At 42.5% G+C, this 26,317-nt stretch overlaps 1 protein-coding gene across 3 annotated transcripts; it reads left to right on the top strand.

The window, feature by feature from the left end:
- Positions 1–1,870: 1,870 nt before the first annotated feature.
- Positions 1,871–26,311, top strand: lmtk3 (lemur tyrosine kinase 3). Of its 3 annotated transcripts, none has more exons than XM_030393462.1 (16): positions 1,873–2,566; positions 5,570–5,703; positions 6,093–6,240; positions 7,693–7,766; positions 7,979–8,097; positions 10,061–10,148; positions 11,814–11,962; positions 12,078–12,162; positions 12,307–12,428; positions 13,764–13,913; positions 14,014–20,197; positions 20,292–20,455; positions 20,917–21,050; positions 22,304–22,638; positions 22,728–22,812; positions 24,857–26,311. In XM_030393462.1, exons 1-16 carry the CDS (start codon positions 2,476–2,478, stop codon positions 24,982–24,984), a joined length of 8,190 nt encoding a protein of 2,729 aa, XP_030249322.1. In that variant the 5' UTR covers positions 1,873–2,475; the 3' UTR covers positions 24,985–26,311. The 3 variants fall into 3 exon arrangements, with proteins under 3 accessions (XP_030249323.1, XP_030249322.1, XP_030249321.1); XM_030393461.1 differs by having other exon boundaries at positions 5,570–5,718; XM_030393463.1 differs by lacking the exons at positions 22,304–22,638; positions 22,728–22,812; positions 24,857–26,311 and adding an exon at positions 21,190–22,264 and having other exon boundaries at positions 1,871–2,566; positions 5,570–5,718.
- Positions 26,312–26,317: the final 6 nt, after the last annotated feature.

Here is a 26,317-nt window from a genome sequence, read left to right as displayed (position 1 = left end):
AAGAGCTTTATTGGCATGGGAAACACATGTTCCCATAGACATCATACTTTCAAAACTGCAATTTTTTTCACATTCTGTTGATCATTTTAGTTATTTTAAAAAGTGTTTTTACTGAAATACGTACATGCAGAGTGTTGTAGGGATGATGTATATTTGTAGGATTAGATTGGACATTGGATTTCAAAAATAAGCTCTGTGTCAAACACAAGTTTATAATCTTCACAGATGAACACCACTTTTGTGATTTTCGAAGCATAAATTAAATCTCAAGAAGTAAAAAGCTAATGTTAACATTAATTTGGCAAGTCATGTTGCATGACTCAAAACGTCACCACCACTAAGTGTCTTACTACACAATGACTACATGTTTTCAGTAAATTGATTAATCTAGAAGGTGTAAAGTTCAACTTTGTAACCAAAGTCATCCTGTGAAGATGGACTAGTGAGTAGATGAGTCTCTGGTCTTGGTGAAAACTGAGTAGATGTATAGTGTAAAATAATCATAAATCAACATAATAACAGTCATGTGTTGCAGCGTTGTTACATTTAACTGCATTAGTTGTGCTTAGCAAGGCCAGAGCTACCACTGAGGACACTGAGGTCCTCTGTCTTTGATTTATTATTATCTTAAAATAAATTATTATATATAATAAGAAATGGCAAATGTATAGTTAATTTAACTTTAGTTAATATTTATTTCACTGTTAAACAATGAGATGTTTTTGGAACTATTAGCAAGTGTTCATTGAAAAGTTTGAATTGATGTTCATAAGACTTTGTAAAGTCATAAATACTGTGTGGTTAATTTCTAAACATTATTTGGATGGTCATTACAGTTGCAACTGATGTTTTTTACCTTTACAATTTCTTAATAAATGTTTTATGAACCGTTTTGTCGTCTCTTAATAGTGACATTAATTTAAGTGACTACGAGGTGTTTATGAAACAGTCTTGTTATTTCTCTGATGATTGTAAACGACCTGTAACTGCAGTGAATATACTGCTGTTTCTATATAGTTATGATAAATGCCTGTGCTCGGGTCCAATCACATCATCACATGTAAAATCACCTGTACATACATCACCTCATCCATCCTGCGGTCTCTCTGTCACTTGCACACGCCGCTGGCACGCACTAGCAAAGATCTACACAACAGATCGTACTGCTTTTGACAAAAGGGCGCCAAAGTAGTCACTTTAACTAAATCTAATGAACTATACATCAGCCATTTATTGATGATAGTTATTATAAAGTGTTACCCATGTCAGTACATTCTTTTAAGCAAATAAATAAGTTTAATCAGAATCTGCATCAGGTCAGAATTCCTTTATTATTCTTACAAATTGGGAAATTTCTGTGTTCAATTTAACAATAAACAACAATACAAAAAAAACCCAATATAATAAATAATAAAAAGGTGAGAAATAGATGAAATGGAAGGAGGTATTAAATTCAATACATCTAAGTCAAAATCTACCATATGTGTTACTTATGGCATTGATATTATTTCCTTAGAATCATTGCAGAGAAATGTATAAATCTGTCTTTAAAATCTTCTAGATGGACGGTGGGTGGAGGTGGAGGTTGAGGGGGCATGACCTCAGTATTTCAAAAATTCCAGGCTACGGCCCTGGTGGTTAGGTGTACCTCACAGACTAACAAAAAGGAAAACAAACTACACAAAGAAAAACGCGTGTCTGTTTTGTTTCCGAGGTGAAGGACGCTCCGCTCTTCTTTTGTAGGCGCGGCCAATTAACACGTAATTCCTGTGATTTAATAGGATGCCGCGGTAATACGCTGATATGAATACTGAAGTGATCATTTAAAGGGATTAAAAATCCAATATGAGATCAATATAAACCCACTCCTGAGCAGCACACACACACACCATCAGCTCCCGGTGGGAATATTACCACAGATTTTTTTTTCTCTCCCTCTCTCTCCGGAGCTGGATGATGAGGATCAGGCTGACCATGACAATGCGCGCCGTGTGTCTGACGTAGGCTGGCGGAGGAGAAAAACACAGACTACCCTCCACCGCTGAGAGATAGATGGAGGGGGGAGAAAGGAATATATTTATTTATCTGACGGGAGGAATAGCGGGTGGTTGTTTTCAGCGGCGCTCCACGCAGACGGAGGGGATGTATGTAGAGGAGCGGCGGGCTGAGGATGCACAATAGAGCATCACACACACCGTGTTTAATTGCGGATTAGAGCAAACGGGGGGAGGAGGAGGAGGAGAGGCAGCAGCAGGAGGAGGAGGTGGTGGAGGGGGGGAGCACAACAAGGAAGGCGAGGAGACGCTCTTTATTATTGGGAGAAAAAAGCGGAGAGGTGGGGGGAGACAGAGAGAGACAGCGTGAGCCCGGAGACGGCACAGACCGTGGCGGGGGGACGGGAGAGAGGAGGACACCGACACCGACAGTCGGCGGCGTCGCTCGGATGGTGTTGTTGTTGCTCCGGACGCGGCGACGATGCGGCCACACTGCTGGGCGATGGTAGCGGTGGCGGGGATCATGTCGTACTTCAGCCCGGAGAGAGCCCTCGGAGTCCCGCAGAGGGAAGGTGAGCGGAGTCGGAGGAGGTGGAGGAGGTGGATGAAGGGGGGGGGGGGTTGAAAAAAAAAACCTGTCAGTGATGCTGGAGAAAGGAGCAGAGAGGAGAGAGGAGGAAGGAGGGGGGGGATGTAGTCAGTTATGAAAAGGCCTCTCCACACTGATGCTGTGTTATCAGCATGTATGTCTGAGACATAATGCGAATTATTATTGCAGTACGTGGCAGCAGACTTAATGAAAACAGCAGCGGGGCTGGTTCGGTGATGGGAAGGGTACCATATTTGCATACAAAATATTGGGGGGGGGGGGGGGGGGGGTCGATCTCGGGCCTCACATCGATGGCATTTTAAAGCAGCATATTCTGTGTGGCTAAGAATCGTCGACCAGCGCGAGATATTTAGTCTATAAATAGCCTCCGCTATGCACAGGAGATGATTTCGCCTATTAACCAGTGCTGGCATCTTTATTTTTCTCAATGTGAATATGCCCCCCTCCTCCAACCCCCCTCACAAGATCTGGCACAGTGTTGTGTTTGTGTAATGTGTGCAGTCATTGTATTGTGGTGGTATTGTTTTGATAGGAGCTGCTGGCACTGGGTCTGGTGGAAAAGGCCCCGTGTTAGGTTCCTATTTATATGCAGTGTCTGTCTGGACATCTGTCTAGGGAAGGATGAAAAGAATAGCACTGCTCAGGAATTGTGCATCAGGACTGGAGTCACCATGTTTGTGTGTTTGTATGAAGGTTTATGGGACCACACTGCCACAGAAAGGTCATTTTAGTTTTCATGTTTTCGATGGACAGCTAGTTGTATTTCTGTGTTTCACGGGCGAAAACCCATCTTATATCAAATTTTATTGGGATGCCAGTTTTGTTTAATTAGCAACAGATTGGCTCACCCACCAGCCATACACTCTGAAGCCGGTTGTGTATGCTGAACACATCTTTATTTACCTTTGCGCAGGATGTGTGAAGCAATCATGTTCTTGCCTGTGTTGCAACTTTTTGTAAGACAAAGACAACACAATCAAAATGAGGCTTACATATCTTTCAAATACAACAAACATAATGTTTTAAGGATTTTTACTGGAATCGTGTTCCTCTTTTTACAATATTTATTAAGTCGGTTAATTATTAATTATACTTTGAAATTTATGTATGCAGTGTTGACAATATCATGACCTTATGAATGAATGTATTTTTAGGATTTGTGCGAGGGACTCAGACTGAAATTGGGATATTTTAAGACAGCAGAGACTTGAATCTTAAATGTTTTGATGCTGTTTGAATATCACTGTTTATGTAACCCCCTTGGGTTTATATCATTATTTTCACAGAATTGTGTCTATTTCTTACGCTTATTTTAGTTATTTTAGTTGTATTATAATTTTTTTTAGTGTCAACAACTATTCCACATGTGTTGGAATATCAATAAAATGCAGCTTTAAAGGATTAGTTCACCCAAAAATGAAAATTAAGTCATTATGTACTCTCAAGTTTCATAGTCGACAAAACATTTCTGGAGCTTCACAGCAAAACAGCGTTCTCCTAAACAACTGAAGTAGATGGGGACTTGTTTTAAAACATAAATAACAACCGAAAGAAACATAAAATGACTTCACACAGCTCTGCTGCTGTGATTAAGTCCCCGAGAGCCCAAATTGATTGGAAAAGACCTTATTTACGGTGTCGACCAGCTGTCTAGCTCATGCATCGACTTTGGGTGAAGTGTGTGCTAATGCTTTCATTTTATGAGATACAGTGAAGATTTTGGCTTATAAAAGGGTGAAAATAACATAATTCCGAATCAGTTTTGGATCTCTGGGCTTCTGGACACTTCCATTACTCTGTCCACATATGCAGCCATTTTATATTTCTGTTGTTGTTGTTGTTGTTGTTGTTGTTGTTTTTACCTTTTTAAAACTACTAATACTCCTCTACTTCAGTTGTTTAGGAGAATGCTGCAAATATTTTGTGGAATACCAAACTTCACCCGACCTTCCATCCGCATGGGTGTGACTCAATTATGACTGAATTCTCATTTTTAGGTGAACCTATACTTTAAAGGTGTTTCTGGAGAGGGTTTACAAGGGGCAAAATTTCTTCTAACTACCATATTAATGTCATTTTCACAACCTAGAATGCTGCTTTGTTTACACAGGCTTAGCAAAGATAAAGGTTACTGGTATTGTTTATATTTAATACACAAGTCCTTAACTATGTGTTCAGTGTGAGTCGGACACCGTCTGACAGTCTCAAGGTGTCATTGTTCCTCTCTCTTGTCATCTCATATCTCATCATGTAATGTTTGACGTATTTTGGTTATGAAACCTATAGATAATACCTGAAGGGTATTTAACCACCCTGCCCTGCCCCTTTTCTTTTCTACAGATGGTTCACTTCCCACAATCGACTACGTTGAGGTACAAATATCAAAATGTCCCAATCCCTCCCCTCTCTCTCACCTGAGTAGTAAACCTTCCTGATTTGAGTAATTCTTTTCCAGTCTCCAACCCTTCCCAGTTAGCGCTCCTTTTTGACCTAAATGACAACCAGCCACCCCTCCCCTGCTTCTTAACTGTGTTTCCTGAGTGGAATGCCATTTCTGATATTTCCCCTTTTCTCCCATGCTTTTGTCCTTACTGGAATGGTATATTATCCCACTTTCAAACTTTAATTCCAGTCTCTTTTTTCTTTTACTGGTTCAGACAATCGTTTTTTTTATCTTCAACTTTTCTTTACCTGCTTTTTTCCCCCCTTCTCAAATCCCTGATGCAAGCTGTCCATTGGGGTTCTCCACTGTGTCCCAAACCTGCCGCTAAAGAAAAAACGCTCCAATGGTTTCCCTCTAAGCAAAACACCTGTAACAACATTTTACACTTCTCTGATTCAGTGAAGTCTCTTTTCCTTCTCACTGACTCAAACCTAACAGTGTGCCCCCTCCTCCCCTTATAGAAACACAAAATACCCCTGAATTCTTGTATTAAATAATTTCCTTGTATTCTCTCCCTCTCAGTTTCTCAGTCCAGGGCTGCTTCCCTCTCTCCTCCACCCTACGTCGTCATCCTCATCTCTTGCTCGGGGCTCGTCTCTTTTGTTCTGCTGCTCCTGACCTGCCTGTGCTGTAAGAGAGGAGGAGTGGGGTTCAATGTAAGTCTTAAACATGTAAGAGAATTATTCACCTCCCTCTGCTTTTTCTTTGTTTTTTCACACCTATTTTTGCATGCAAGCATGTTTTTTGTATTTAAGTTTGACTTGACGAACTGTATGGAAATGGAAACAGGGGTCAATAACTCCAATTTAATGAAGTAGAAATCGTCAATAATCATCTCTCAGTCTTATTTTGACTAAGCCTCCGTCGTTTGACCTGATAGTGTTGTTGTAGAGCTGGCAGACAGAGAGTCATTAGTTCAGAACGGCTGCTTTTTCATTGTCTGCCCTTGATAGTCACTGTTAAATCCAACCGTATCATTAAGCGAGGGACTATTTTATATTTTTAATTACACCAGTGTTTTTCTGTGCTGCTGTGGCTCATCCAGGAGTTCGACAATGCAGACGGGGAGGAGTGCTCTGGAGGCTCCAGTCCTATCCAGGAGGACAGCCTGTCATCATGTCCCTCCCTCCCTGAGGTCTACACCTTGCCAGTCAGAGACAGGCCCAACTGCCCCGCCCTGCAGGATGGAGCAGGTAACTAACTAACTACTCTCCTTTTTCCCTGACTCTACCTCAAGGTTCAAATCCGCTCACAACGGAGCTGAAGTGCTGTCCTGCACTCAACTCCCTCAGGGCCTGTTGCCTGAGTCACTGATGTGGATCCATTAAAGGTCTCAAACTGAGTGTATGACCGGCTGCTGAACTTCAGTGAAGTGGAAACTATGATCTGAGAAAATTCTGCATCAGTGCTCGGCATGAGCCGGACAAGTTGGACTTATGACCAGAGACAGGGATGGTATCTGCACACGTTAGGGTGGAGTGTATGAATTTCTGTCTCAGGAAGGGGATAGTGTAATGCATTTAATTTTTGTGAAAGGAACCAGGGTTGACGAGAGGTAGATGAGAGGTCACATGCTCTACCGACTGAGTTACTGTGTTGCCTCCTTTGTTCGGATGTTTGAGCCTCACTGTGTAGAATGATGTTTGCATGCAGTTTGACACTATAAGTCTGTTTTCAGATTCATCTGCCGAACATTTCTCTGTGATAGAGTACTGCAGGGATGATGTATTTCTGTAGGCAAACACAGAAGATGGCATCGCCCTGGTTCCCTCTGCAAAAAGCCTATGGGATTTTTTAACTGGATTAAGGATTATTGCAGAAGAACACACGTTTATGATACTTACATGTTTTGTTCAGGAAGATAATCTTTAAAGATGAACACCACTTTTGTGATTGTTGAAGCGTAAATTAATTTGCCTGAGGTAAAAAGCTAATGCAATAGGCTTCACCGTCACCATCACTAAGCATCTAATGCTGCATTCACTTGCTCCTCGGATGCTCCCATTTCCTGAGTTGGGAACTTTGGTGTGTTCATATGCATCATGGCGGAACATGGGAGCAACATGGCTGCCAAAAAGAAGTAGTTTTGCATTTTATCACTCAGAGTTTAAACAGTAAGTTGACAGCTGTTTGCTGTATCTAAGCGGTGAGGAAGTGATGATACAATGCATATAACTACTTTTTAGGACTCATTCCTGTGGCGCTCTATTCAGAGCATGATTTTGTGACATCACAACTACTTTGAAAGCCAGTTGTGGCACAAAATACAACTTAGTGTGATATGGATCAGGGAACCTTTCACACCTTAATGTACTTTTAAACAGAGTGGGAGATATTTTGTGTCTCATTTGAAATGAACAAGATCTGCAGACACATAGATTGTAAAAAAAACAAAACAAAACAAAAAAGACAGATAGATAATATTATTCAAAGCACAATATCTGTTTATGTCTTGAGACACTTCTGGAGGGTATCTTAGTGGCAGTAGTTTGTACTTAACTGTGCCTGTGAGCAGCACTGTAATTCTCCTGAGTGTTCTAAAAGTGATTTCTGTCTTTTGTTGTGAAATATAATGTTATAAAAGAACATCAAGTGTGGATGTCTGTGTGACCCTGATCTTTTTTTATTTCTCGTCTTTTTCATAGATTCCAAGTCTCAGTGCTTCAAAAGGCACACTTTAAACTACCTTCAGGAGATAGGAAATGGCTGGTTCGGAAAGGTAAACATTTGCCCCTATAATTCAGACATTATTGTGTTTTCATGTAAAAACATGACTCACAGCAGAGATTTTCTCTCTAACAGCATGATGTTCTGTTATATTTAATACTGGCTACCAACCAGATTAGGAGTCTTAACTCAAAATAGCTGCTTTACTGCCGGACTCCTTCTCCCGGGCACTCATCCATATTATCAACTATCGATCTCTCCTAGGTGATCCTGGCTGAAGTGCTGTGTGACTGCAGCTCCTCTCAGGCTGTCGTGAAGGAGCTGCGCGTCAGTGCCAGCCCTCTGGAGCAGAGGAAGTTCTTGGCCGAGTCTGAGCCGTACAGGTAGGAGAAACTGCTGGAACTGGGTTATCCTATTAGGGACCTGAAGCAACATTATGTTACCTTAGAATAACAGCTACAAATAATTGTGATGGTACAGTGTCTTGTTATAGGGTAAATGGTGTCCATCTGTCTCAGCCACTCTGCCTCCATATCACTTGTTTCTGCTCTATGTAACTCCAGTGAGGGTAGCATTACAGCGTTTCATACATGTTTACTTTTTTTTTTTACACGTTTTTACGTAACAATATGCCTGACAAACTGTCACATACCTGGGATTTGTATTTACATCAGTGGTGTTGCACTGCAGTAGATGCCAAATCACACAGAATGCCAAATTCTACATAACGTTGCTTTAAAGGAGCAGTTCACCTGAAACTCCAAAATACAGTATTGTTTTGTCTTACCTGCAGTGCTCTGTGTACATCATAACTGTTTTGGTGTGAGTCGCCAAGTTCGAGATATAGGCTGCTGAGATGTCTACCTTCTCTTGAATACAATGGAACTAGATGACACTCAGCTTGTGGTGCTCAAAGCACCAAAGAAAAGTATTTGATAAACTCAGCAGTGATGTCTCTTCCTAGAAATCATAAAGTGGTTACTCAAAATAATCCACAGACCCTGCTCTGCGCAGTTAATTGCAGGAACTAACGCTTACATCCTGTGGTGTCAATTTTCCTTCTGTGCGGGGATACGTTTTGCGGTTGTAGTTTGGTAGAAAGAAATTTGTTTCTACGTGGAACTGCTCATAACAAGGTCTTGAGTAACTGGTTCACAATTTCTGGAGAGAGACACATCGCTGTTAAGTCTTTCAAATTGATTTGTTTAGCACTTTTGAGCAACACAAGCAATGTGCCATCTAGTTCCATTATATTTCCAAAACCCTAGGACAAATAGCACCACAGGTAAAAGTACAAATGTGTGTTTTTTATTTTGGGGTGAACTGTTACTTCAACGCAAGACTGTGTGACTTTGCTTAACAGTAGCTACAGGTTACAGTTATGCGATAATAGTAATTTTTGCACAATAGTAACACAGATAGAGAAAGGGTATTCAAATCATTCTGTGTTTGCTTACATTAGCTAACATTAGCCATTATATGCTACTTTACATAACAGACCCAGTAAGGCTGTATTAGCATTTGTTTGCAAGATTAAGTCTGTAAGGTCTTCTTTAAAAAAAACGACATAATATATTTTTTATTCGGTGATAAAAGGAGGAACAATAGCTTGAATCGAACCTGTTTGCTGTCAGGACAGACTCGACAACAAACGACACAAACTACAAAATGTTTGTTGTGTGTTTAGATGTATAATGTTACTGCAGATAGATGCTAATGAAACTTGTTCTTCATGATGAGAACTGAGCCGACCTATTTAGTGCGTTTGACTCAGAATCTGAGGAGCATTTTGGCTGTCCTCTCTAACACACATACACACACACACACACACACACACACTTATACGCACACACTCACAGAGGAAGCATCCAAGGACAGGGCTGTCTGTTCTTTCCCTCTATTCCTATCTCTGGGCAAAACACACAACCACCAGCACACTCCCTTCACACACACACACACAGATTAATATACAGCCACAAGGGGTCATTTTCACACACATTCATATGCTGTTCATATACACACATCTCCTGTTTCTTCAGCTGTTGCTGAGACACACACTCTCCCCTTGTCCACTCCTCTTCTCCTCGCTCGTGTCCCAGTTTGTGTCTGATGCAAACACATCTCCCCAACAACAAGCAGAACACACAAAACACCCATACTCTTTTTATTACCATTTTTCGACTTTCATTCACACTTAATTTGGCTTTGCTGCCGTGCCTCACACAAGTGCCTACTCTGTTTTTCCCACTCTACCTTTGTGTGTGTGGTGCAAAGATGGCTCATTACTATATATCTATCTAGATATCCGTCTGAGTGTGGATCTTTGGTTTCTCTCTCTCCCCTCAGGAGTCTTAAACATCCCAACGTCCTTCAGTGTTTGGGGCAGTGCAGTGAGAGCATCCCCTTCCTCCTGGTTATGGAGTTCTGTCAGCTGGTGAGTACATACTGCCATTTGAGCAGAGGTGGCAAAGTACACACTGTATTTCTCTAGTAGAAGTACAGATACTAATTCAGTACTGATTCAACGTCTATACTCAAGTAAAAGTAAGTTAGAACAGGTTCTGAAATGTTCTCAAAGTATAAAGGTAAAAAGTACCCCTCCGGAGGAATTCTCTACTGGTCATTTCTGTCCAAAAGCTTAATGAACCTCATGTCATATAATACAAAGACTAAAGGGTAGAAAAAAAGGTAGAACGGTATTTGATTGTGAATCTCATGCTCAGGATGTCAAATACCGTCATTTTAGGTTGGTAAAGCGTCCAGAGCAGTAACAAACTGAGGAAAAAAAGAAAATCAGACAGAGGCAGAGGGCGGCAGGGTCTCTGCAGATACGAGACACTAACACGCTGTTCATGTCTCCCTTTATGTCTCTTTCCATCTTGTAACATCCAGCGTGTGTGATATGCACTGACGTTGGGAAGGCAACATGCAATGACACAAGATGATAATAATCGATGATTCCTGTCAAATGCATTAAAACTAAAGTAACAAGCCTGTTTTGAAAATCTAAGGAGTAGAAAGTATAGATATTTGTGTCAAAATGTAGGGAGTAAAAGTGAACTGCTGTCAGAAAAATGAATACTCAAGTATAGTACAGATGCCTTAAAGCATTCACACTTCATTACATCACACCCCTGTATTTGAAAATGGGACAAAAATGAAGTCGAACATATAGGCTGAGAGACAAAAAAACATTCTTAGAAAGACTCCACATCGTTATTAGACACTGTATTGTGTAATTTTAAATGAACATAATTAAAATTTTTGTTGTTTACTATTCTGACATCTACAATTTGTGCACAAATGATTCAGCATCTTTGGAGCCGTGCTGGTTGTCTCACTTTGCTCTAAAAACTCAAAGTGCTAGTTTACTGACAAACACTGTTAATAAGCATGAAAGCTATTATGTTTCACCTCTGCAACACTTTTTCACTTGTCAGGTGTCAGATGATATTTTATTTTCACAAGGCTTTTTACTTAATTTCCTCTTTGATTTAATGTCATCTCTTGCAGATTATTTGCTGCAGAAATGATAAATTATTCGAACTCCGGGGTCACCAAAATCTGTTTTGCATCGCTACAATCTGTTTGTTTTCCTTCCCTTAGCTGGTTTAATCACTGACTGATTAAGAAAATCATATGAGTGGACTCTCAGGCCAAACAAAGACATAAGCAGATCAATTACAGCAGCGCAGCGAGAGAAGCCAAACAACATTGCAGTCCTTATAGACGGTTTGATAAAGTCTCCCATTGTCCTTTCCTTGCGGATATTTTTCATCCTTTTATATGCTCCTCATTTTATTTCCTTGCCCTTCCCGAAGCACAAATGACTAATACAAAGGCTGGCAGCTCATTAGCAATTCCCCCTGCTGCTTTTGAGACTCTGTGATGGAAAACACCTAAAAAGGGACATATTTACTGCAGCAGTCACAAATATCTCTCCGTTTCTACGCTGCTGCTTGCAAGCTTTATCTCTGTTTTGGGAGAATTGTACAAACGCTTGGCTCGTGTACTGACAGCTGAACTGGCATTAACCAATCTTTGACTTAAAGTCTGCATGCAATTCACTGCTTGTATTATTGTTGCGATGTATGAACAGGGTGATCTGAAGAGGTATCTGAGAGCCCAGCGCAAGGCAGACGGGATGACCCCTGACCTGCCGACCCGGGACCTCTTGACTCTTCAGAGAATGGCTTTTGAGATCACCTCCGGTCTGTTGCATCTCCACGAAAATAACTACATCCACAGGTCGGTCATAAAGAGGTCCCGAGTCTGTAAACAAGATTGTATCTCTCAGGAAGAACGAGTGTGTCTCTCTGTTCAATCTGACTGATTTTCCGAGGATGTGTTCTGCTCTCTGCAGTGATCTGGCTTTGAGAAACTGCCTGCTGACCTCAGACCTCACTGTCAGGATAGGCGACTATGGCCTTTCACACAACCATTATAAGGTACGTGGGTACATGAGTGAGTGCATTATTTACCTGAATTTTTGTATCATTTATTTTTAACTTCAGGAACCATAAAGCCTTTGTTTTCACTGTATTTAGATGAAAAATATATAAATAATGACATAAGTTTCTTCCTTTGTGAAGGAGGACTATTACCTAACTCCAGACAAGCTGTGGATCCCACTACGCTGGATTGCTCCTGAACTGCTGGAGGAGTACAGAGGATCTCTCATCGTTACTGACCAAACTAAGACCAGCAATGTGTGGTATGTTTTAAAGCCTCCACAGATGTTTATATACAGGGCTGCTGAAAAGTTAACATCAACAAGTCTGGCTGGTTTATGGCCAGTTCATGTGGGTCATGCTTGTTTTTCTGATGTATGTCTAAAGCCCTACTTGCCCAGGAATTTGTAATAATTACGGAGGTCCTCTATGTTCTTAATCTCATGTGAATCAATCATGTCTGTTGTTTATGAAGTAAAGATTCCTTCATATATTACTTATTACATTTTGCCAAACGCAGTGTTCCGTGCAAATCGGCATTTCTTTGATCTGGGGTTGTATTTCCTTTTCAAACATCTGTTTTCTGTTGTCAAAAGTAAGAAATTTGATTGCGGCACACAATATGTTTAACAGCAGTAAAGTAAGAAAGTAGGCATATCAACTCTAAACTATATTGATAATGGAGATGCTGAAGAACAGAACAGATCACACAGAACGATCATTTCTACATGATGTTGCTTTAAAGGGACAGTTCACCTGAAAAAACTTATTTTTCTAGTACACACAAAATCCACATATCCACATGAACTTGAAAATAAGCATGTAATAGAACGTTAACTATATGTTAATTACTGAGGTTGTAGTTTGAGGTGATTTTGAACTGGATTACATTATATCAACTCTGTTTCTTATGTTTTGCCCCCCAAAATTCTACAAATGTGAAGGTATCAAATGAAATTAACAGAAACTGCTTGTTCTGGATTGCATTAGTTTGTATAGATGTACCTTATAAAGTTGTCAAGGACTCTATTCAGTAATCTTTGGTCTAAATACATTACTAAACCTGTCTTCTTTTTAGTCTCAGTTTAAAGTCTTTAACTCTTTTGAATCTTAAATAGAATTGGAGTGGACCAAAAGACACAAAGGCAGCTGTGCCACAAATAGTAAACGCTGTCAGCGTGACCTCCATCAGATTGTCAGCAGTAATATTAGAGGTGGTAATAGAACAAGCTGGACTGAACCCTCAGGCTCTGATAGTAGTACAAGCTACAACCTGATGTTGCATGAACCAACAAGAAAACATTCTAGGAACTAAACACAAACAACTACACATACAACACAGATGACATGATGTCTTAAGATTTAAGAAAGATATTTATCATGACATTCCTTTTCCAGACAATGTTTTTCTATGACAAATATAAAAACAACCACCAGACATTTTCTTTTCACCGGTTTTTCTTATTATGCCTCTTAGTCATGTGCTTGGAAGAGCTCTGTATGAAACAAGATGTTGCTGTAAAAGCATTACATAACACAAACTAAGAGCGCTGTGAAGATTTGTCTCTCACCATGTCTGCTTCTTTCCTTTCCCCCAGGTCCTTGGGGGTAGTTATATGGGAGCTGTTTGAGTTTGGCTCTCAGCCCCACAGACACCTGAGCGACGAAGAGGTGCTGACCTTCGTGATTAGGGAGAGACAGATCACCCTGGCCCAGCCCAGACTCAAACTCTCCCATGCTGACTACTGGTCAGTACCCATCCATGACTGATTATGCTGATGAGAAGTAATAATGTCCTAATTGTGTCTCTCCAAACTTACCGCCTCTCTTCGTCTCTCCTGCCTACAGGTATGAGATCATGCAGTCCTGCTGGCTACCTCCATCTCAACGCCCTTCTGTAGCGGAGATATTCCTCCTCCTCTCCTCCCTCCTGGCCGCTGAACGAGGGATAGCGAGAGGAAGTGTCGGGGAAGAAGATGAAGAGGATGAAGAATATGAGGATGGCAGAGGAAGGAGAGGGGAGAGCGAGGAGTCGTTTGAAAGACGCTGGGACTTACTGCGTCCACCTGCCTTCCAGGTTGCAGCAAACGAGCGGCAAAGGGAGAGAGACTATGGCAGGGAGGACAGAGACAACTCCTACCCCCTGCTGGACCCTGTTGGGAACTGTATCACCCCATCCTCGTCTGAACTGGATGACATCCTGACTGTCACTGAGACTAGCAAAGGGTTGAACTTTGAGTATTTCTGGGAGAAGGCTCACGCCAGACGAGGCTACAAACCTCTTCCCCCTCCTCAGCCAATCCCGACTGTGAACAATAACCACAGACAGTCGTTGGACACTCCCACAGTGGTGCCAGTGATAAGCGCACGGAGTCCGTCCCTCGCCAGCGAGTACTACATCAGATTGGAGGAGCACACTCCCCAGGACAAGTCGCCAACTCTTAAAGGAAAGACCCACGCCTCTTTCCGTTCTGACTCGGTTTGCCCTGGTGACATGGAACTGGTGGAAATTCGCAGCGGCATGCTCGGAAAAGAGCGAGTCCCTTATTGCTCTTCTGAAAAGTGTGGGAAGGGCCTGCAGACCATCAGATCAAGCGAGGTTCAAATCCAGGTGCCCAACATGGGTGTTGCTGAGTTCAAAGACACTTCGAGCAGAGTTACTGACTTCTCGGTCATTGATTTAGGGGATGACGATGAAGACGAGAGGAAAAAGAGCAGTGAGGTGGATAAAAAATCAAGTTCTCAAGCCCCGGTCCTTCCTCCCAAGCCTCGCTCCATGTCCATGTCATCCGCCAACCACCTTCACTCGCGTCCCCTCCCAGCCCCTCCGCTTGGGTATAGAGGACTGCCTCACTACACCATCGCTGGAAAAATCGAAACAGACCCCCATCACATGAGCAGCTGCCCGCCTTCTACCTTTGATCACCTGGGGCTGCATCGGGCCCGACAGACTCTACCCCCTTCTCCATCTCTGTCCCCCTCCCTCCCCCCATCAAGCCATCCAATTTACCCCCAGCCTCCTCAAATGTGCCCTCCACCTCTCCCTCCTCACTCCAAACCACTAAGAAGCTACAACACAATTGACACTTACTCACGATACAGTAAGCCACAGATGCAGAGATCCAACAGAGACCCACTAACCTGTGACTCCGACAGAGACGGTGGAACCAGGCACTCATCGTTGCACAACTCCAAGGAGACTTCTCATTCTCGTGCAAAAGACTTTGACTCCCCTGTTCGCCGGGAAAACCCATTGCGTCCTATTTATCGCAACTTACCCCGACCTCAGCCCACAAACCACCAAATTGATCGACAGTCTTCATCCAGTCCCACCTACTCAGATGAGGATGACTCTCCCTTCATGTCCCCTGAGAGACCCAGCGGTGGGACTACTGTCACTCATTCCAGCCTATCTGAGGATGCCGACCCGGCCTGTGCAGAGCTTTTCTCTAGGGGGATGAAAAGGACTCAGTCACGTCTTGACACCATCCTTCCTACTATTTGGAAGGAAGACGCTGAACTTCAGGCAGAACGTGTGGCAGCTGCCAAGAAATCCCCCATGCATCTGTTTCTGACAGAGATATCTAGTGTGGCAGAGTCTAATGAGTCGAAGTCAGAGGCGGCATGGGAGGAGGAGAAGGAGGAGAAACGAGATGGAGAGAGATGGGGGAACTTTGTGCTGCCCAACAGAGGGATGCGTCGCTCCCGGTCACTGATCACAGAGCTGGGGTCAGCGGGACAGTCATGGGTGCCTGAGAAACGTAGCAACAGGACAGGAGCTGAGGAGGACAGTACAGTCACTAAAGAATCATTCCAGAGGGACCTTTTCCTCACAGAAATCGACACAGGAAGGATGGACACAGATCTGGAGGGAGGATCAGAAAGTGATCCAGTGAAATACCTCTACCCTGCAGGATCCAGATTGCGACCCTACGTCTGCGCTCCAGGCCTTCCCTCATACACCGAGGCTGAGGAGGCATATTCAAAGGGCATACGGAGATCACGCTCTCTCCTCTCCGAGATCACCCTCGGAAAGCAAGAGTCTGACCTGCAGCAGACTGAGAAGGAGCCTCGGAGAACGGAAATGACCAGAGAAGAGTTCCTGAAGGAGATCCAATCAGCGGAGACCTTCCTGACTGAAATCATATCAAGACAAAACGCTGCCAACAACAAAAAGGAAGTAGACTCATCTTGCTCGCCTACACCGCTGTCTCCTGAATATGAGTCCATATGCATTGACCCAAACTCCGCTCAGACCATCAGGTTTCAGTCAGAAAGCTCCATGCGAGCAAAGTGCAAAGATGATACACAAACCGAGGCCATCTACGCCCAAGTGACCAAGCGTGCGAAAAAGAGCGAGATAAAGATTTCTATAAGACCTGAGATCCCGATCCTTCATATAGGATCGAATAGACAACCTATTAAACAGGACAGCCAAGGAAGCGACAGTGACCACTGCCAATCTGATGAGTTTGTGTTTTCAGAAATCATGCCCAAAAACGGTCTTCTGCACAACCAAACACTTGCATGTGAGAAAGAAGCGGAGGAGTGTTCAGATGGTCCGGCCTTACCTGCCAGAGGAGAGCACACAGATCTCTTAGAGCAGCCTCCTCCTGAGTCCACTGAGGTCATTAAAGAAACCAACACTGTGCTACCGTGTGAGAACAAATCACAAGCTACAAATGAAACAGATACGCAGAAAGCTGCTGTTATAGGTAATGGTGAGGTGATGAAAGAAGATGTGCAGGCCAGCAGCCCCGAGAGAGGAGATCAAATGTGTGGCGAGTCTGATACTACGTCATATGAGCGTGTTTCTGCATTTGACTCTGAATGCATCACAGCAGATGATGATTTGGAGAAAAATGTAGGTTCTCCAAATCACAATGAAAGAGTTGCAAAGACGACGAGAGAAAGTTTAGTTCAAGAAAAGCAGTGTCACATTAGCCAAAAGGTGCCAAGTCCTGCCTGCACACCAACCACTCCAGACTGGGACCCATCCTCTGATGTCTCCCTCGTCACCCCCACCGACTCGGTCTTGTCACCCATGACATCCAACTCAGCCGACTGCCTCACGCCTAGTGACTCATGGACGAGCAGTGGAGGAGGAGGGGGAGGAGTGGGAAACGGCGGATGGAGAGCTTTGGGTAATGAAACACCGCATCGAGACTCTGCCTATTTCTCAGACAGTGACTGGGAGGGGGACGGGATGAACAGGAGGAGCAGTGATGGACTCATCGCCTCCAGGCCAAGCAGCGGTCGAGGAGGCGGAGGGGATCGGGGAACGCTGACAGGGATAGAGGAAAAAACTGAGGAGGAGGGAGAGATGAGCCCCTTTAGAAAGAGCACACATATTTTAGACAACAAAGGTGAAGGTGGACAAAGGACTGAGGAAACTTTATATCAAATTGCTCCAGAAAACTCTTATTTAGGTGATGACAAAGATATTCTAAACAAAGGGCTGGAGTTAACACAGAGAGACGATTCTGGCATTTTCTCAAACGAGAGCAAAAAGTCAACACTGCTGTGTGACGATCCCCAGGCCAAGGACTGCGTCGACTTAATTGATAAATTGTTTTCAGACTTAGATGACGAGCCACTGAAAGGGCTCCCACACAACACTGGGTATCCGATAGACAACCACTTCACAGATGGCATCGTCTCTCAGATAACAGATTGCATATACCAGGATTCTGCAGAGAATGATTTAAATCTACATTCCAAGGGTATCGCTGAGACAAATATTTTGATCGAGTCTGTATCTGGCAGCCAGTCAAAGGACTGCGTGTTAAAGCCCAGCAACAATGAATACACAAGGGCTACAGAGATGGATATTGATCTCTCGGCACTGAACTCCCTCAAATGTGGAAATGATACTGTGGAATCTGTAACACTGACACAAGTTGACAACAGAGAGTCAAGATTATCTAAACTTTATGGCGTTCTAACCGCTGATGCCACACTAAGTGATGAAACCCTGTCAGTAGTCGAGCCAAGTGATGATGGGAAGCCTGTCTTTGATAAAGTGAGCCCCTCTTGGGCTGCAGAGCCTGAAGAGAGCCCTGGACTGGACCACAATGAGCTGGGTTTGAGAAACCTGCACTGCGAGGACAAGAAGGTCCCAACAGAGACGGAGAAACAGCTGGCTGCCTCAGAGCTGAGTAACGCCATGAAGGAAAAGTCGCCTCTAAGAGGAGGAGCAAACCAAATGAACTCGAATAATGTGGATAAGGACTCCTGCGAGGGCCTGGACGTGAAGACTAAAGAGTTATGGATTGCCCTGGAGGAGGATGAAGAAAGTACAGAATCTGTTAGAGGAGAGTTTGACTGCAACCGTTTTTCTCAGTCGGGGGATTTACGCTTGTGGCCTGATGAAAATGACCAGTGGGCCTCGCCAGAGAGAAGATGCCAGGACTCAGACCTGAGATCTGAATTTTTCTCTGGGTTCAGTAATAAAGCCTGGGAGGTCGGCGAGAGGCTCGTCGTGGGTCAGGAGTTTTGGGAGACTGAGGAAAACGATGAACTTGCAGGAAGTGAGCCTCACCCTGCCATCCTGGAGGGCTGCGAGGAAATCTGGAACGATGAAACAGAAGGAGTTACCGTGAAGGAAAAGTGGGACTCTGAAGAGCAGCAGACAGTCCAAGTGGTGGATGTACAACAAGAGGAAAATATTGAAAACCTCAGAGAATTTTGCGCCTTTAGAAAAGAGCTGAAAAGAGATGTCTCAGATATTGAAGTAGAGAATTTAGAAACCCCAGCGCAGGAGACATTGGAGAAAGGAGAGATTTCGTCATGCACAGAGACAGTCAGGGACAGGGCGGGTCTGCTAGACTCCAGAGAGACGGAGGAGAATCAAAATTTTAACAGATGGCCTCAGAATCACCTCTGCAAGATCGAAAAAGAGGAGCAGACAGCAGCTGAGCATTTTGACACAGAAACAGACTCTAATTTAGACAGCGACTTCAGCGGCACTTCAGAGAGTAAAAGCTCCAGTGTTACTATTTGCATCACCGAAGCTCCTCATGTGAACTTTTCAGACCTGGAAAATGTTGAATCAGCCGTAGATTCGGAGGCCGAGACGAGACCATGGAATCCCAGACAGTGCACAGAGGAGGGAGTGAGCATTGTAAACGTAGAGGAGGGTTTCAGAGACATGTCCCTTCCGTCCAATCCCAGTGACCTTGACGAGCAGGAGGAGATAGATCAGGTCGACAATTTCAGCTCCGTGGATTTTCCCAGTCCCCCACCGAGCATAGACCTTGATGTGCAAGATGATAAATTGGAGAGTTTAGACGACTCTTTTCCTAGTCCACCGCCATCTGTTATCGAGGCAGAGGAGTTTATTAGTCACATTAATCTGGAGGATTTTATAGCGAGCACCGAGACAGAGACGTATATTTCCCCAACTCACAACACAGATGTCTCAGAGCCACCTGCTACAACTCAGAATATAGGAATCTCCGCCAATCTGAACCTCCCCTCTGTGCACATAACACTCGCCGATGAGAGCAACTTTACATCGGATACAGAGGAGCAGGATGAAGACAATAATCTGTTCCAGAAAACATCATCTGCCACCACATCTTCTCCTCAAGTCCCCCTCAACAATCTCCCTGAATTATTGATTTCTGAGTGGAAAGATTTGGACGAGGAGCCCCTGGAAGATTTTGAGAAACTTGAACAACTGTGCTGCATATCAGGAGATGAGGAGGACCTTTTCTTGGGAAATTTAGAACTCCTGGAGTCTTTGAAGAAAACACCTGATCAGAAAGGCGACAGCGATAGTAATACAGGCGAGGAGACATATGGCTTCTCCACTCCTGAGGGGAGCATGATTGATTTGAAGGAGGACGGGATCTCTGATGACTCTGATAAGCTGGTAGAGTCTGCACCACATGTGATCCTGGACCCACAGGACAAACTGTCACCTGAAGAGGAGAGGGATGACAGGCAGAGATCCCAGGGCCAAACATCTGAGAGCAAAGATCAGGGATCTCTCTCGAAGATGACAACAAAGAATGGCCTCATGATGCAGGTGAGCGCGTCTTCTTTTGTGAAATAAATGTGCTCCGTATTCCGCCTTTCTGAGTTCATTCACCTTCGTTTATTTTTGTGTTTTGTTGCTTCAGGTGTGCGAGGAGAGGCTGCAGTTCTCCCTCAGTGAAAATGTGAAAACGAATGTACTTTGGGGGTCGACGGTTAAAGACACCGTGACACTGCGGCCATGGGGGGAACAAATCACAGAGAACAGCACTGAGCTGGTCCCTGTGAAAGAACAACAAGAGGAAGAAAGGTACAAAGAAGGCTGAACTTGAAACTCTGAGCACATGTAGTGGTTTCTTCTGGAACCCTCAAAGTCCTGAAAGATGTATTTGTTCTTTTATTCACATAAAATATCCTAGTTGTATGGATTTTCATTTTTAAGGGCTCTGAACAAAACAACACAATTTGATATTTACATCAAATCAAAATTAGAACCTCTTTTCACAAACGCACATTTTCAGAAAGACTATCTTTTTGTAGAAAGTAATTCCAATGAAAACCGTTGAGAGCAACATCTCAAGAGGAGATTTTGGTATTCTAAAAGTTGTGAGCACCAGAAAAATTACATTACACTCCATTATATTGGGGGTTTCACCAGAAATTGCACAGATGAATATTAAAAAACGTGGACAAATAGCACCATTTTGTGATTTTTGTGACCCCAATCTTTAATATTCATGTTTTAATGAATTGTTTTGCTTTTTGTCGTAGCCACGAGGAGTATGAAAGTTCCTCCAGCATTGAGCCGCACAACGAGTCTGATGAAACTAAATCTGAGCCGCTCACTGTGATTGAACAACCTGAGGTCACAACCCCTCAGCTGACCGCAAACCAGGCAATGAAAGGTACCTTCATGTTGCATGAACAACATCGAAGTCCGCATCTAAGTCTTTTAAGGGTACAAATCAGTTACTCCTCCTCAAGCATTTTTATCTGTTATTCTTCTGTCAACTTTTGTTTCCATATTGATTTGTGTTTCCTCAGCCCTTCACCGGAGCCTAACCTTAGCTCTAACCCTCTGCAGTGTCTAACCACAACCCAATGTTTAAACGTCCTGCCCGTATTGCAGTTAGCCATCCCCTCCCTCCTCTCTGCATAACCACACTTGCACAACTCCTTTCAAATTTTTTTTTCAAGGCAGCTCTCTTTGCGTCTGGTAGGCACCAGAGCAGGAGCATCCAGCTCGCTGCGTGTTCTAGAGCCAACAGAGCCACCTCTTAATGGAGTTTTCTGTCGCGATTGGATAAAGTGGACAGGGATACCAGAAAATGTCTTTTCTCTTTTCCTTAATAGTGATTACCGTTGGAATATATATCTATTTAATAGTTATTTAATAAGAAAATAATGCTTACATTAGCTTTAAACTAAATTAATCCCCTATTCAAAGGGGAAACAGACCTCTGCAAAGAAGTGTTAATAATATACAGTGAACATAGAAGAAGTTGAAATAGCTCAAGACCATTTTTACACTATTAATATTGTAGACTAAACAATTAAAATAAAGAAAAATACTTAACAAACAAGTGGATAATTAAGTAAATATCGTCAATCTAGAAGGAAGAAGGAAACTGTGGATGTCAATAACCACTGAACAAACCAGTCCGCCTGTATTTTGTCAGTCTTTCATCTAAATTTCAACACATTTTCTGACTGCAGAGGTTAATAAATAAGTAAAGTGTCAGTGGTAATACTGGTTTGACGCAAGTAATCTATGAAAGGTGACTGTAATTTATTGAATTTAACCTGCTGTCCTTGTAATGAAAAACATATTTGTTCTAATTCTAGTCAAAATTTAACTTAAAGTCTAGTGTGTTGTATTGAGGGGGATCTATTTTCAGAAACATAATATATTATTCATAATTATGTTTTCATTAGTCTATAATCACCTGTAATTGAGAATTGTGAGAGGAACCTTAATAACCATAGAAGTGATGAGGGGTGTTCTGTTGGTTGCAACCTGCTGCCTCACTACAAGACACCACTAAATCTTATACTAATTTCTCAAACCCAGTTTGTACAAGTAGGGACGGTTGCCCACTTCAAGTCAGATGAGAGCTTAACTCTTATCTAACATCTCTTCCCTTCTCTCATTTTATAGCAAAGCTAGCTCGCCTGTCCCTCGCCCTCCCTCCTCTCGCTCTGACGCTTCCCCTCACCCCCACCGGTAAAGGAGGATTTGGGGACGGTGCGATTGGAAACCGTATCGGCAGACGGAGAGGTCTGTCCTCGGGAAGCGACCCTGACGAGGAGGAGGACGATGAGCAGGAGGACGAAAGCTCCCGGAGGGTGATCGTTGTCACGGAAACAGATGTGGACAAACGTGTCGGGCTGAGGAGTCTGCTGAAATCACCCAAAGAGCCGATGGACAGGGAGAGGGATAGAGGAAGAAATGTGTCCTTTTTTGATGATGTCACAATCTATCTTTTTGATCAGGTATTTCCCATACTCCCAATAACTGATTTATAAGAGGTCATGTTAGATGTTACAACAGGAAGCCTCATTCTTTTGTTCAATCTCAACAGGAAACTCCAACAAATGAGTTGGGCAGTTCAGCGCCCACCAGTCCAGCCCCAGTGTCTGTCAAGAGCACCAAGCTGGATTTACGTGGTAAGATCAGGAACACCTTTCACTCATGATGATGAGGAGGGGACATTTTTAGCCATGCTCACATGCTATTTTCCATTGAAGTGCAACTAGCAGCCTGTCGGTGTTTACATCACTTGCACAGGAGCATTGTACGAGCATGGACTGGGGCTAGCTGATTAGCATGCTATCTTCAGTAGCTATCTCTACAATAAAAAGACGGCGTCATGTCATAACTGCATATTCTTCAGTTCCTGTTGATAATTTCAGTTACATTTTTTAAAAAAATATTTTCAACTAAGATGTTTACATATTGCACCTTTAACTAACCTCAGCATGTTAGCATGTCCAGAGTAGCATCACAGAGCTGCTAGTCTGCTGCAGCCAACTCTTATCAGACTATAAAGATGATGTGACAAGCCTAAAATATGTTTCCTTCCAAACACGCATTATCAGTCCGTCCCCACCTTGAGTCGGAGAATGACGTAATAAAATCTGACAGCCTCTAGCTCATCCCCGACCGCCGAAATGGAAAACCCTCAGTTCAGCCATCTTGTCTGCAAATATGCAGCCAGAATTAATCTTCTATAATTATCCCCCTTGACATTGTGACATGTGGAACTGAGCGGGGACATAAATCCAGTGCTCAACAATGCGAGCCTAAGCTGTGTTTCCCAACACATTTTCACATGCTCTCTTGACTTCCTCTCTCCATCTCGCACACTGATCACCTCATTTCACTGAATAATGAAAGTTCGGGCTCAGAATTTCCTTCGGGCTGTGAACACATACAGAAATGAAGAAACTCCAAAATTAGATGCTTTCATGATCTCTCGCAGCCTTTAGAGTTGAAACTTCAAAGCATTGACAGAACAGACTGTGTCTCTCTTTGAGTTATTTATAACTAAAATCTGTCTCATATTGCTTCAGTGTGACTGTATTAATAGATATAGATTATTAGTTTATTTTCTGACTTGTATTTGGTTTGGTGAAGATATCTCACTGCACGTGTCAGTGCTATTGAAGACACATGTGTAACAGTCTAGACAGATTGTGAGACAACTGGCCCTGGTGCACAGACAAGTGAAACACCACTCTCCTTCTACAAGGAGCACCCAGACTCTCTCTGCAGGTGAATACGACCTCTCAGGTGCTGCTGTTTGTTTAAAAACTGCACCTGCATTTCAGTGTTTAGTTTACGATGTATATTTGATAATGATATAAACTGCCTGACCAATTTTATTGAATAAAATGATACTGTAGCCTGCAGATGTTGTGCAGCTGTAATATGAAGTAAAAAATAAACAGAAACATTTTGTTTTATTGGATGATTTGGCAGATCCTCTTAAAATGGGGTCTGATGAGGACCTGGAGGTAATAAACATACTTTTATCTGAACTCTGTGACTTTTAAACAAGAAATGTGAAAAGTCACTTGGGCTATAGCCTGTAGGGGCCCCCTGAGTCCTCGGGTTGCTGAGCCTGTACCCAGTAGGCCTGTTCAGTCATCCATCTGTGATCCCATTTTTGATGCTTCTAACATCTGGATATTTGTGACTGTGTGTGGGGAACACAGTTGTCCTACACAAGTAGCAGACATTAAGGTGGTGAAGTTATAGAAGAGAGGTTGTCCCTGTGCTTTTTTTACCCACAGCCTGAAAGGAATCCAACTCATTAGGCATTCATAGGTAACGCAACAAATAACCAACGTTACATGGAGAAAAATAATGCATTAATGCTTTTTAGCTTCCTATGAACTGAGTACCAAATCATTAATTGACATGAGCCAAACACACTGAGATGACTGACAAAGAGATGAGACAACAAAACCCTTGAATCCACAGTATTACTTGGAGTTATAAGATTTAAGAATGGATTTTATATTGGATAGTTTATTTGAAGTTATAGCTTAAGTTTTGGTCTCCCCAGTGAATCCAGGTGAGTTTGTTCTGACCTGCTATAAACATCAGCTAATGATAAAAATGGAGGTAAAATTATAGTTTAGGGGAGCACATCTCGTGTGACTGGGTCTTCACACAGTGCTTGATTGTGTTTTTTCTTCCAATCAGGGCCAAAGAGCAAGGAATCAAAAAGAAAAGAGGATTTCTCAATCAAACCCAGGTCACCTGTGGGGGCCAATCCAGTGACATCATCACGCTTCACTGTCAGCCCTGCCAACGACCCCCACTTGGTGTGATGTTACACGTGGTTGTGGGAACCTTTAGAGCTGAACCCTCTTGGACTGGCCAGTGAATAAAACCCAACAACCAGCCATTCACCCAGAGGCTATTTTTTTATTGAATAGGCAACTGAAAGAATGAGACTCCCGTTCAAAAAGCTGGACACATTCCAGGTTTTACCAGCGACAGGATTTTGTATGACGGGGTTGTTGTGCTCCTGCCTGCCACTATTTACAGAGTTTATTCATAGCCCCTCGGCTACAAAAGTCTTTGGAAAAGGCAGCGTATGTTAGGAGAAGAGGAGCCTGGAGCTTTGTAAAATCTGAAACAGATTTGACAGCTATGCAGTGGGAGTCTTGCTGTGTACCAGCTTACCTTCTCTTTTTCTGCTTCATTTTGTTGTATTACTATTCCCCAGATGTGCAGGGAAATGCACTTTCTTTAGTCATTCATCCGTCTATGTAAACGCTTGGATTCCAGCCCTCTCTTTATTAAAGATGATTTTCATTGCAGTCAGTCAGTTGTTCTTGTAGACAGCAGTTTGGGACAGAAATCGCTCGACCTGTATTTGAGAATAACCATTTGCATTTGTACAAATATCATAATACAAGTGTATACAATATCATTTTAGAGCTGTTTACTTTTAGATGTATTCTTAGACTGCACGAAAAATGAAACAAGCTATGCTTCTTTATACTTTCAGTTCTAAAAGGGTTTCTTTTGTTACAATTAATTTATATATTTATTACATCGTTTTATTTATGTAAAGCCAGTTTCCATGCAATATTCTATTTATTTGGTTATTTATTTACTTATTTATTGATCAATTTATTTATTTGCTTTTCTGCGATTAATATATATTAACTTAGCTATAATTTGTTTGGGACAGAATGCATCTAGGTTATACCTTCTCTAAGATCTTCATAACAAATAAATCAAAAATATTTTCCCAAACGTCTTAATTGCTAAAAAAGTATTTTGTATAATTTTACTTGTTAATATATGCCAATCTGTATGGAACAATGTCCTGTAATGTGTCATTATTTTCCACTGTCTATGAATTTTTAGCTGTCTTGTCATTCTTTTACCTTGTTTAATGACAGTTAATGTAGCTTAGCATGAAAAATCAAGGCCTCTCTTCAGTAAATAACTCCATTTGTTTGTGTATCTGTTAATTTACCCCATTTTCTACTAATGACAGTCCATCATGCAGTCGAGATCCAACTAGTCCATTTGTTTAGTCTGTTTAAATGTTGGTTTAAAACCTGTATTGTTTAAAGAATGGTTTTCAAGGGATAATGTATAAACAAGGGGAAATAAAAACTTAAAAATGTGAACCTCTTACTGAAC

Source organism: Sparus aurata, chromosome 17 (genome assembly GCF_900880675.1).
Source record: "Sparus aurata chromosome 17, fSpaAur1.1, whole genome shotgun sequence".
Classification (NCBI taxonomy): Eukaryota; Metazoa; Chordata; class Actinopteri; order Spariformes; family Sparidae; genus Sparus; species Sparus aurata.
This window is presented reverse-complemented; position numbering and strand designations above follow the sequence as displayed.

Bases quoted from the DNA above. Each gene is read 5' to 3' on its own strand.
- lmtk3 (XM_030393461.1), top strand. From the start codon at position 2,476: ATGCGGCCACACTGCTGGGCGATGGTAGCGGTGGCGGGGATCATGTCG. The intron at 7,767-7,978 runs GTAAACATTTGC...GATCTCTCCTAG, and splicing joins GAAATGGCTGGTTCGGAAAG to GTGATCCTGGCTGAAGTGCT. The intron at 8,098-10,060 runs GTAGGAGAAACT...CTCTCCCCTCAG, and splicing joins GCCGAGTCTGAGCCGTACAG to GAGTCTTAAACATCCCAACG.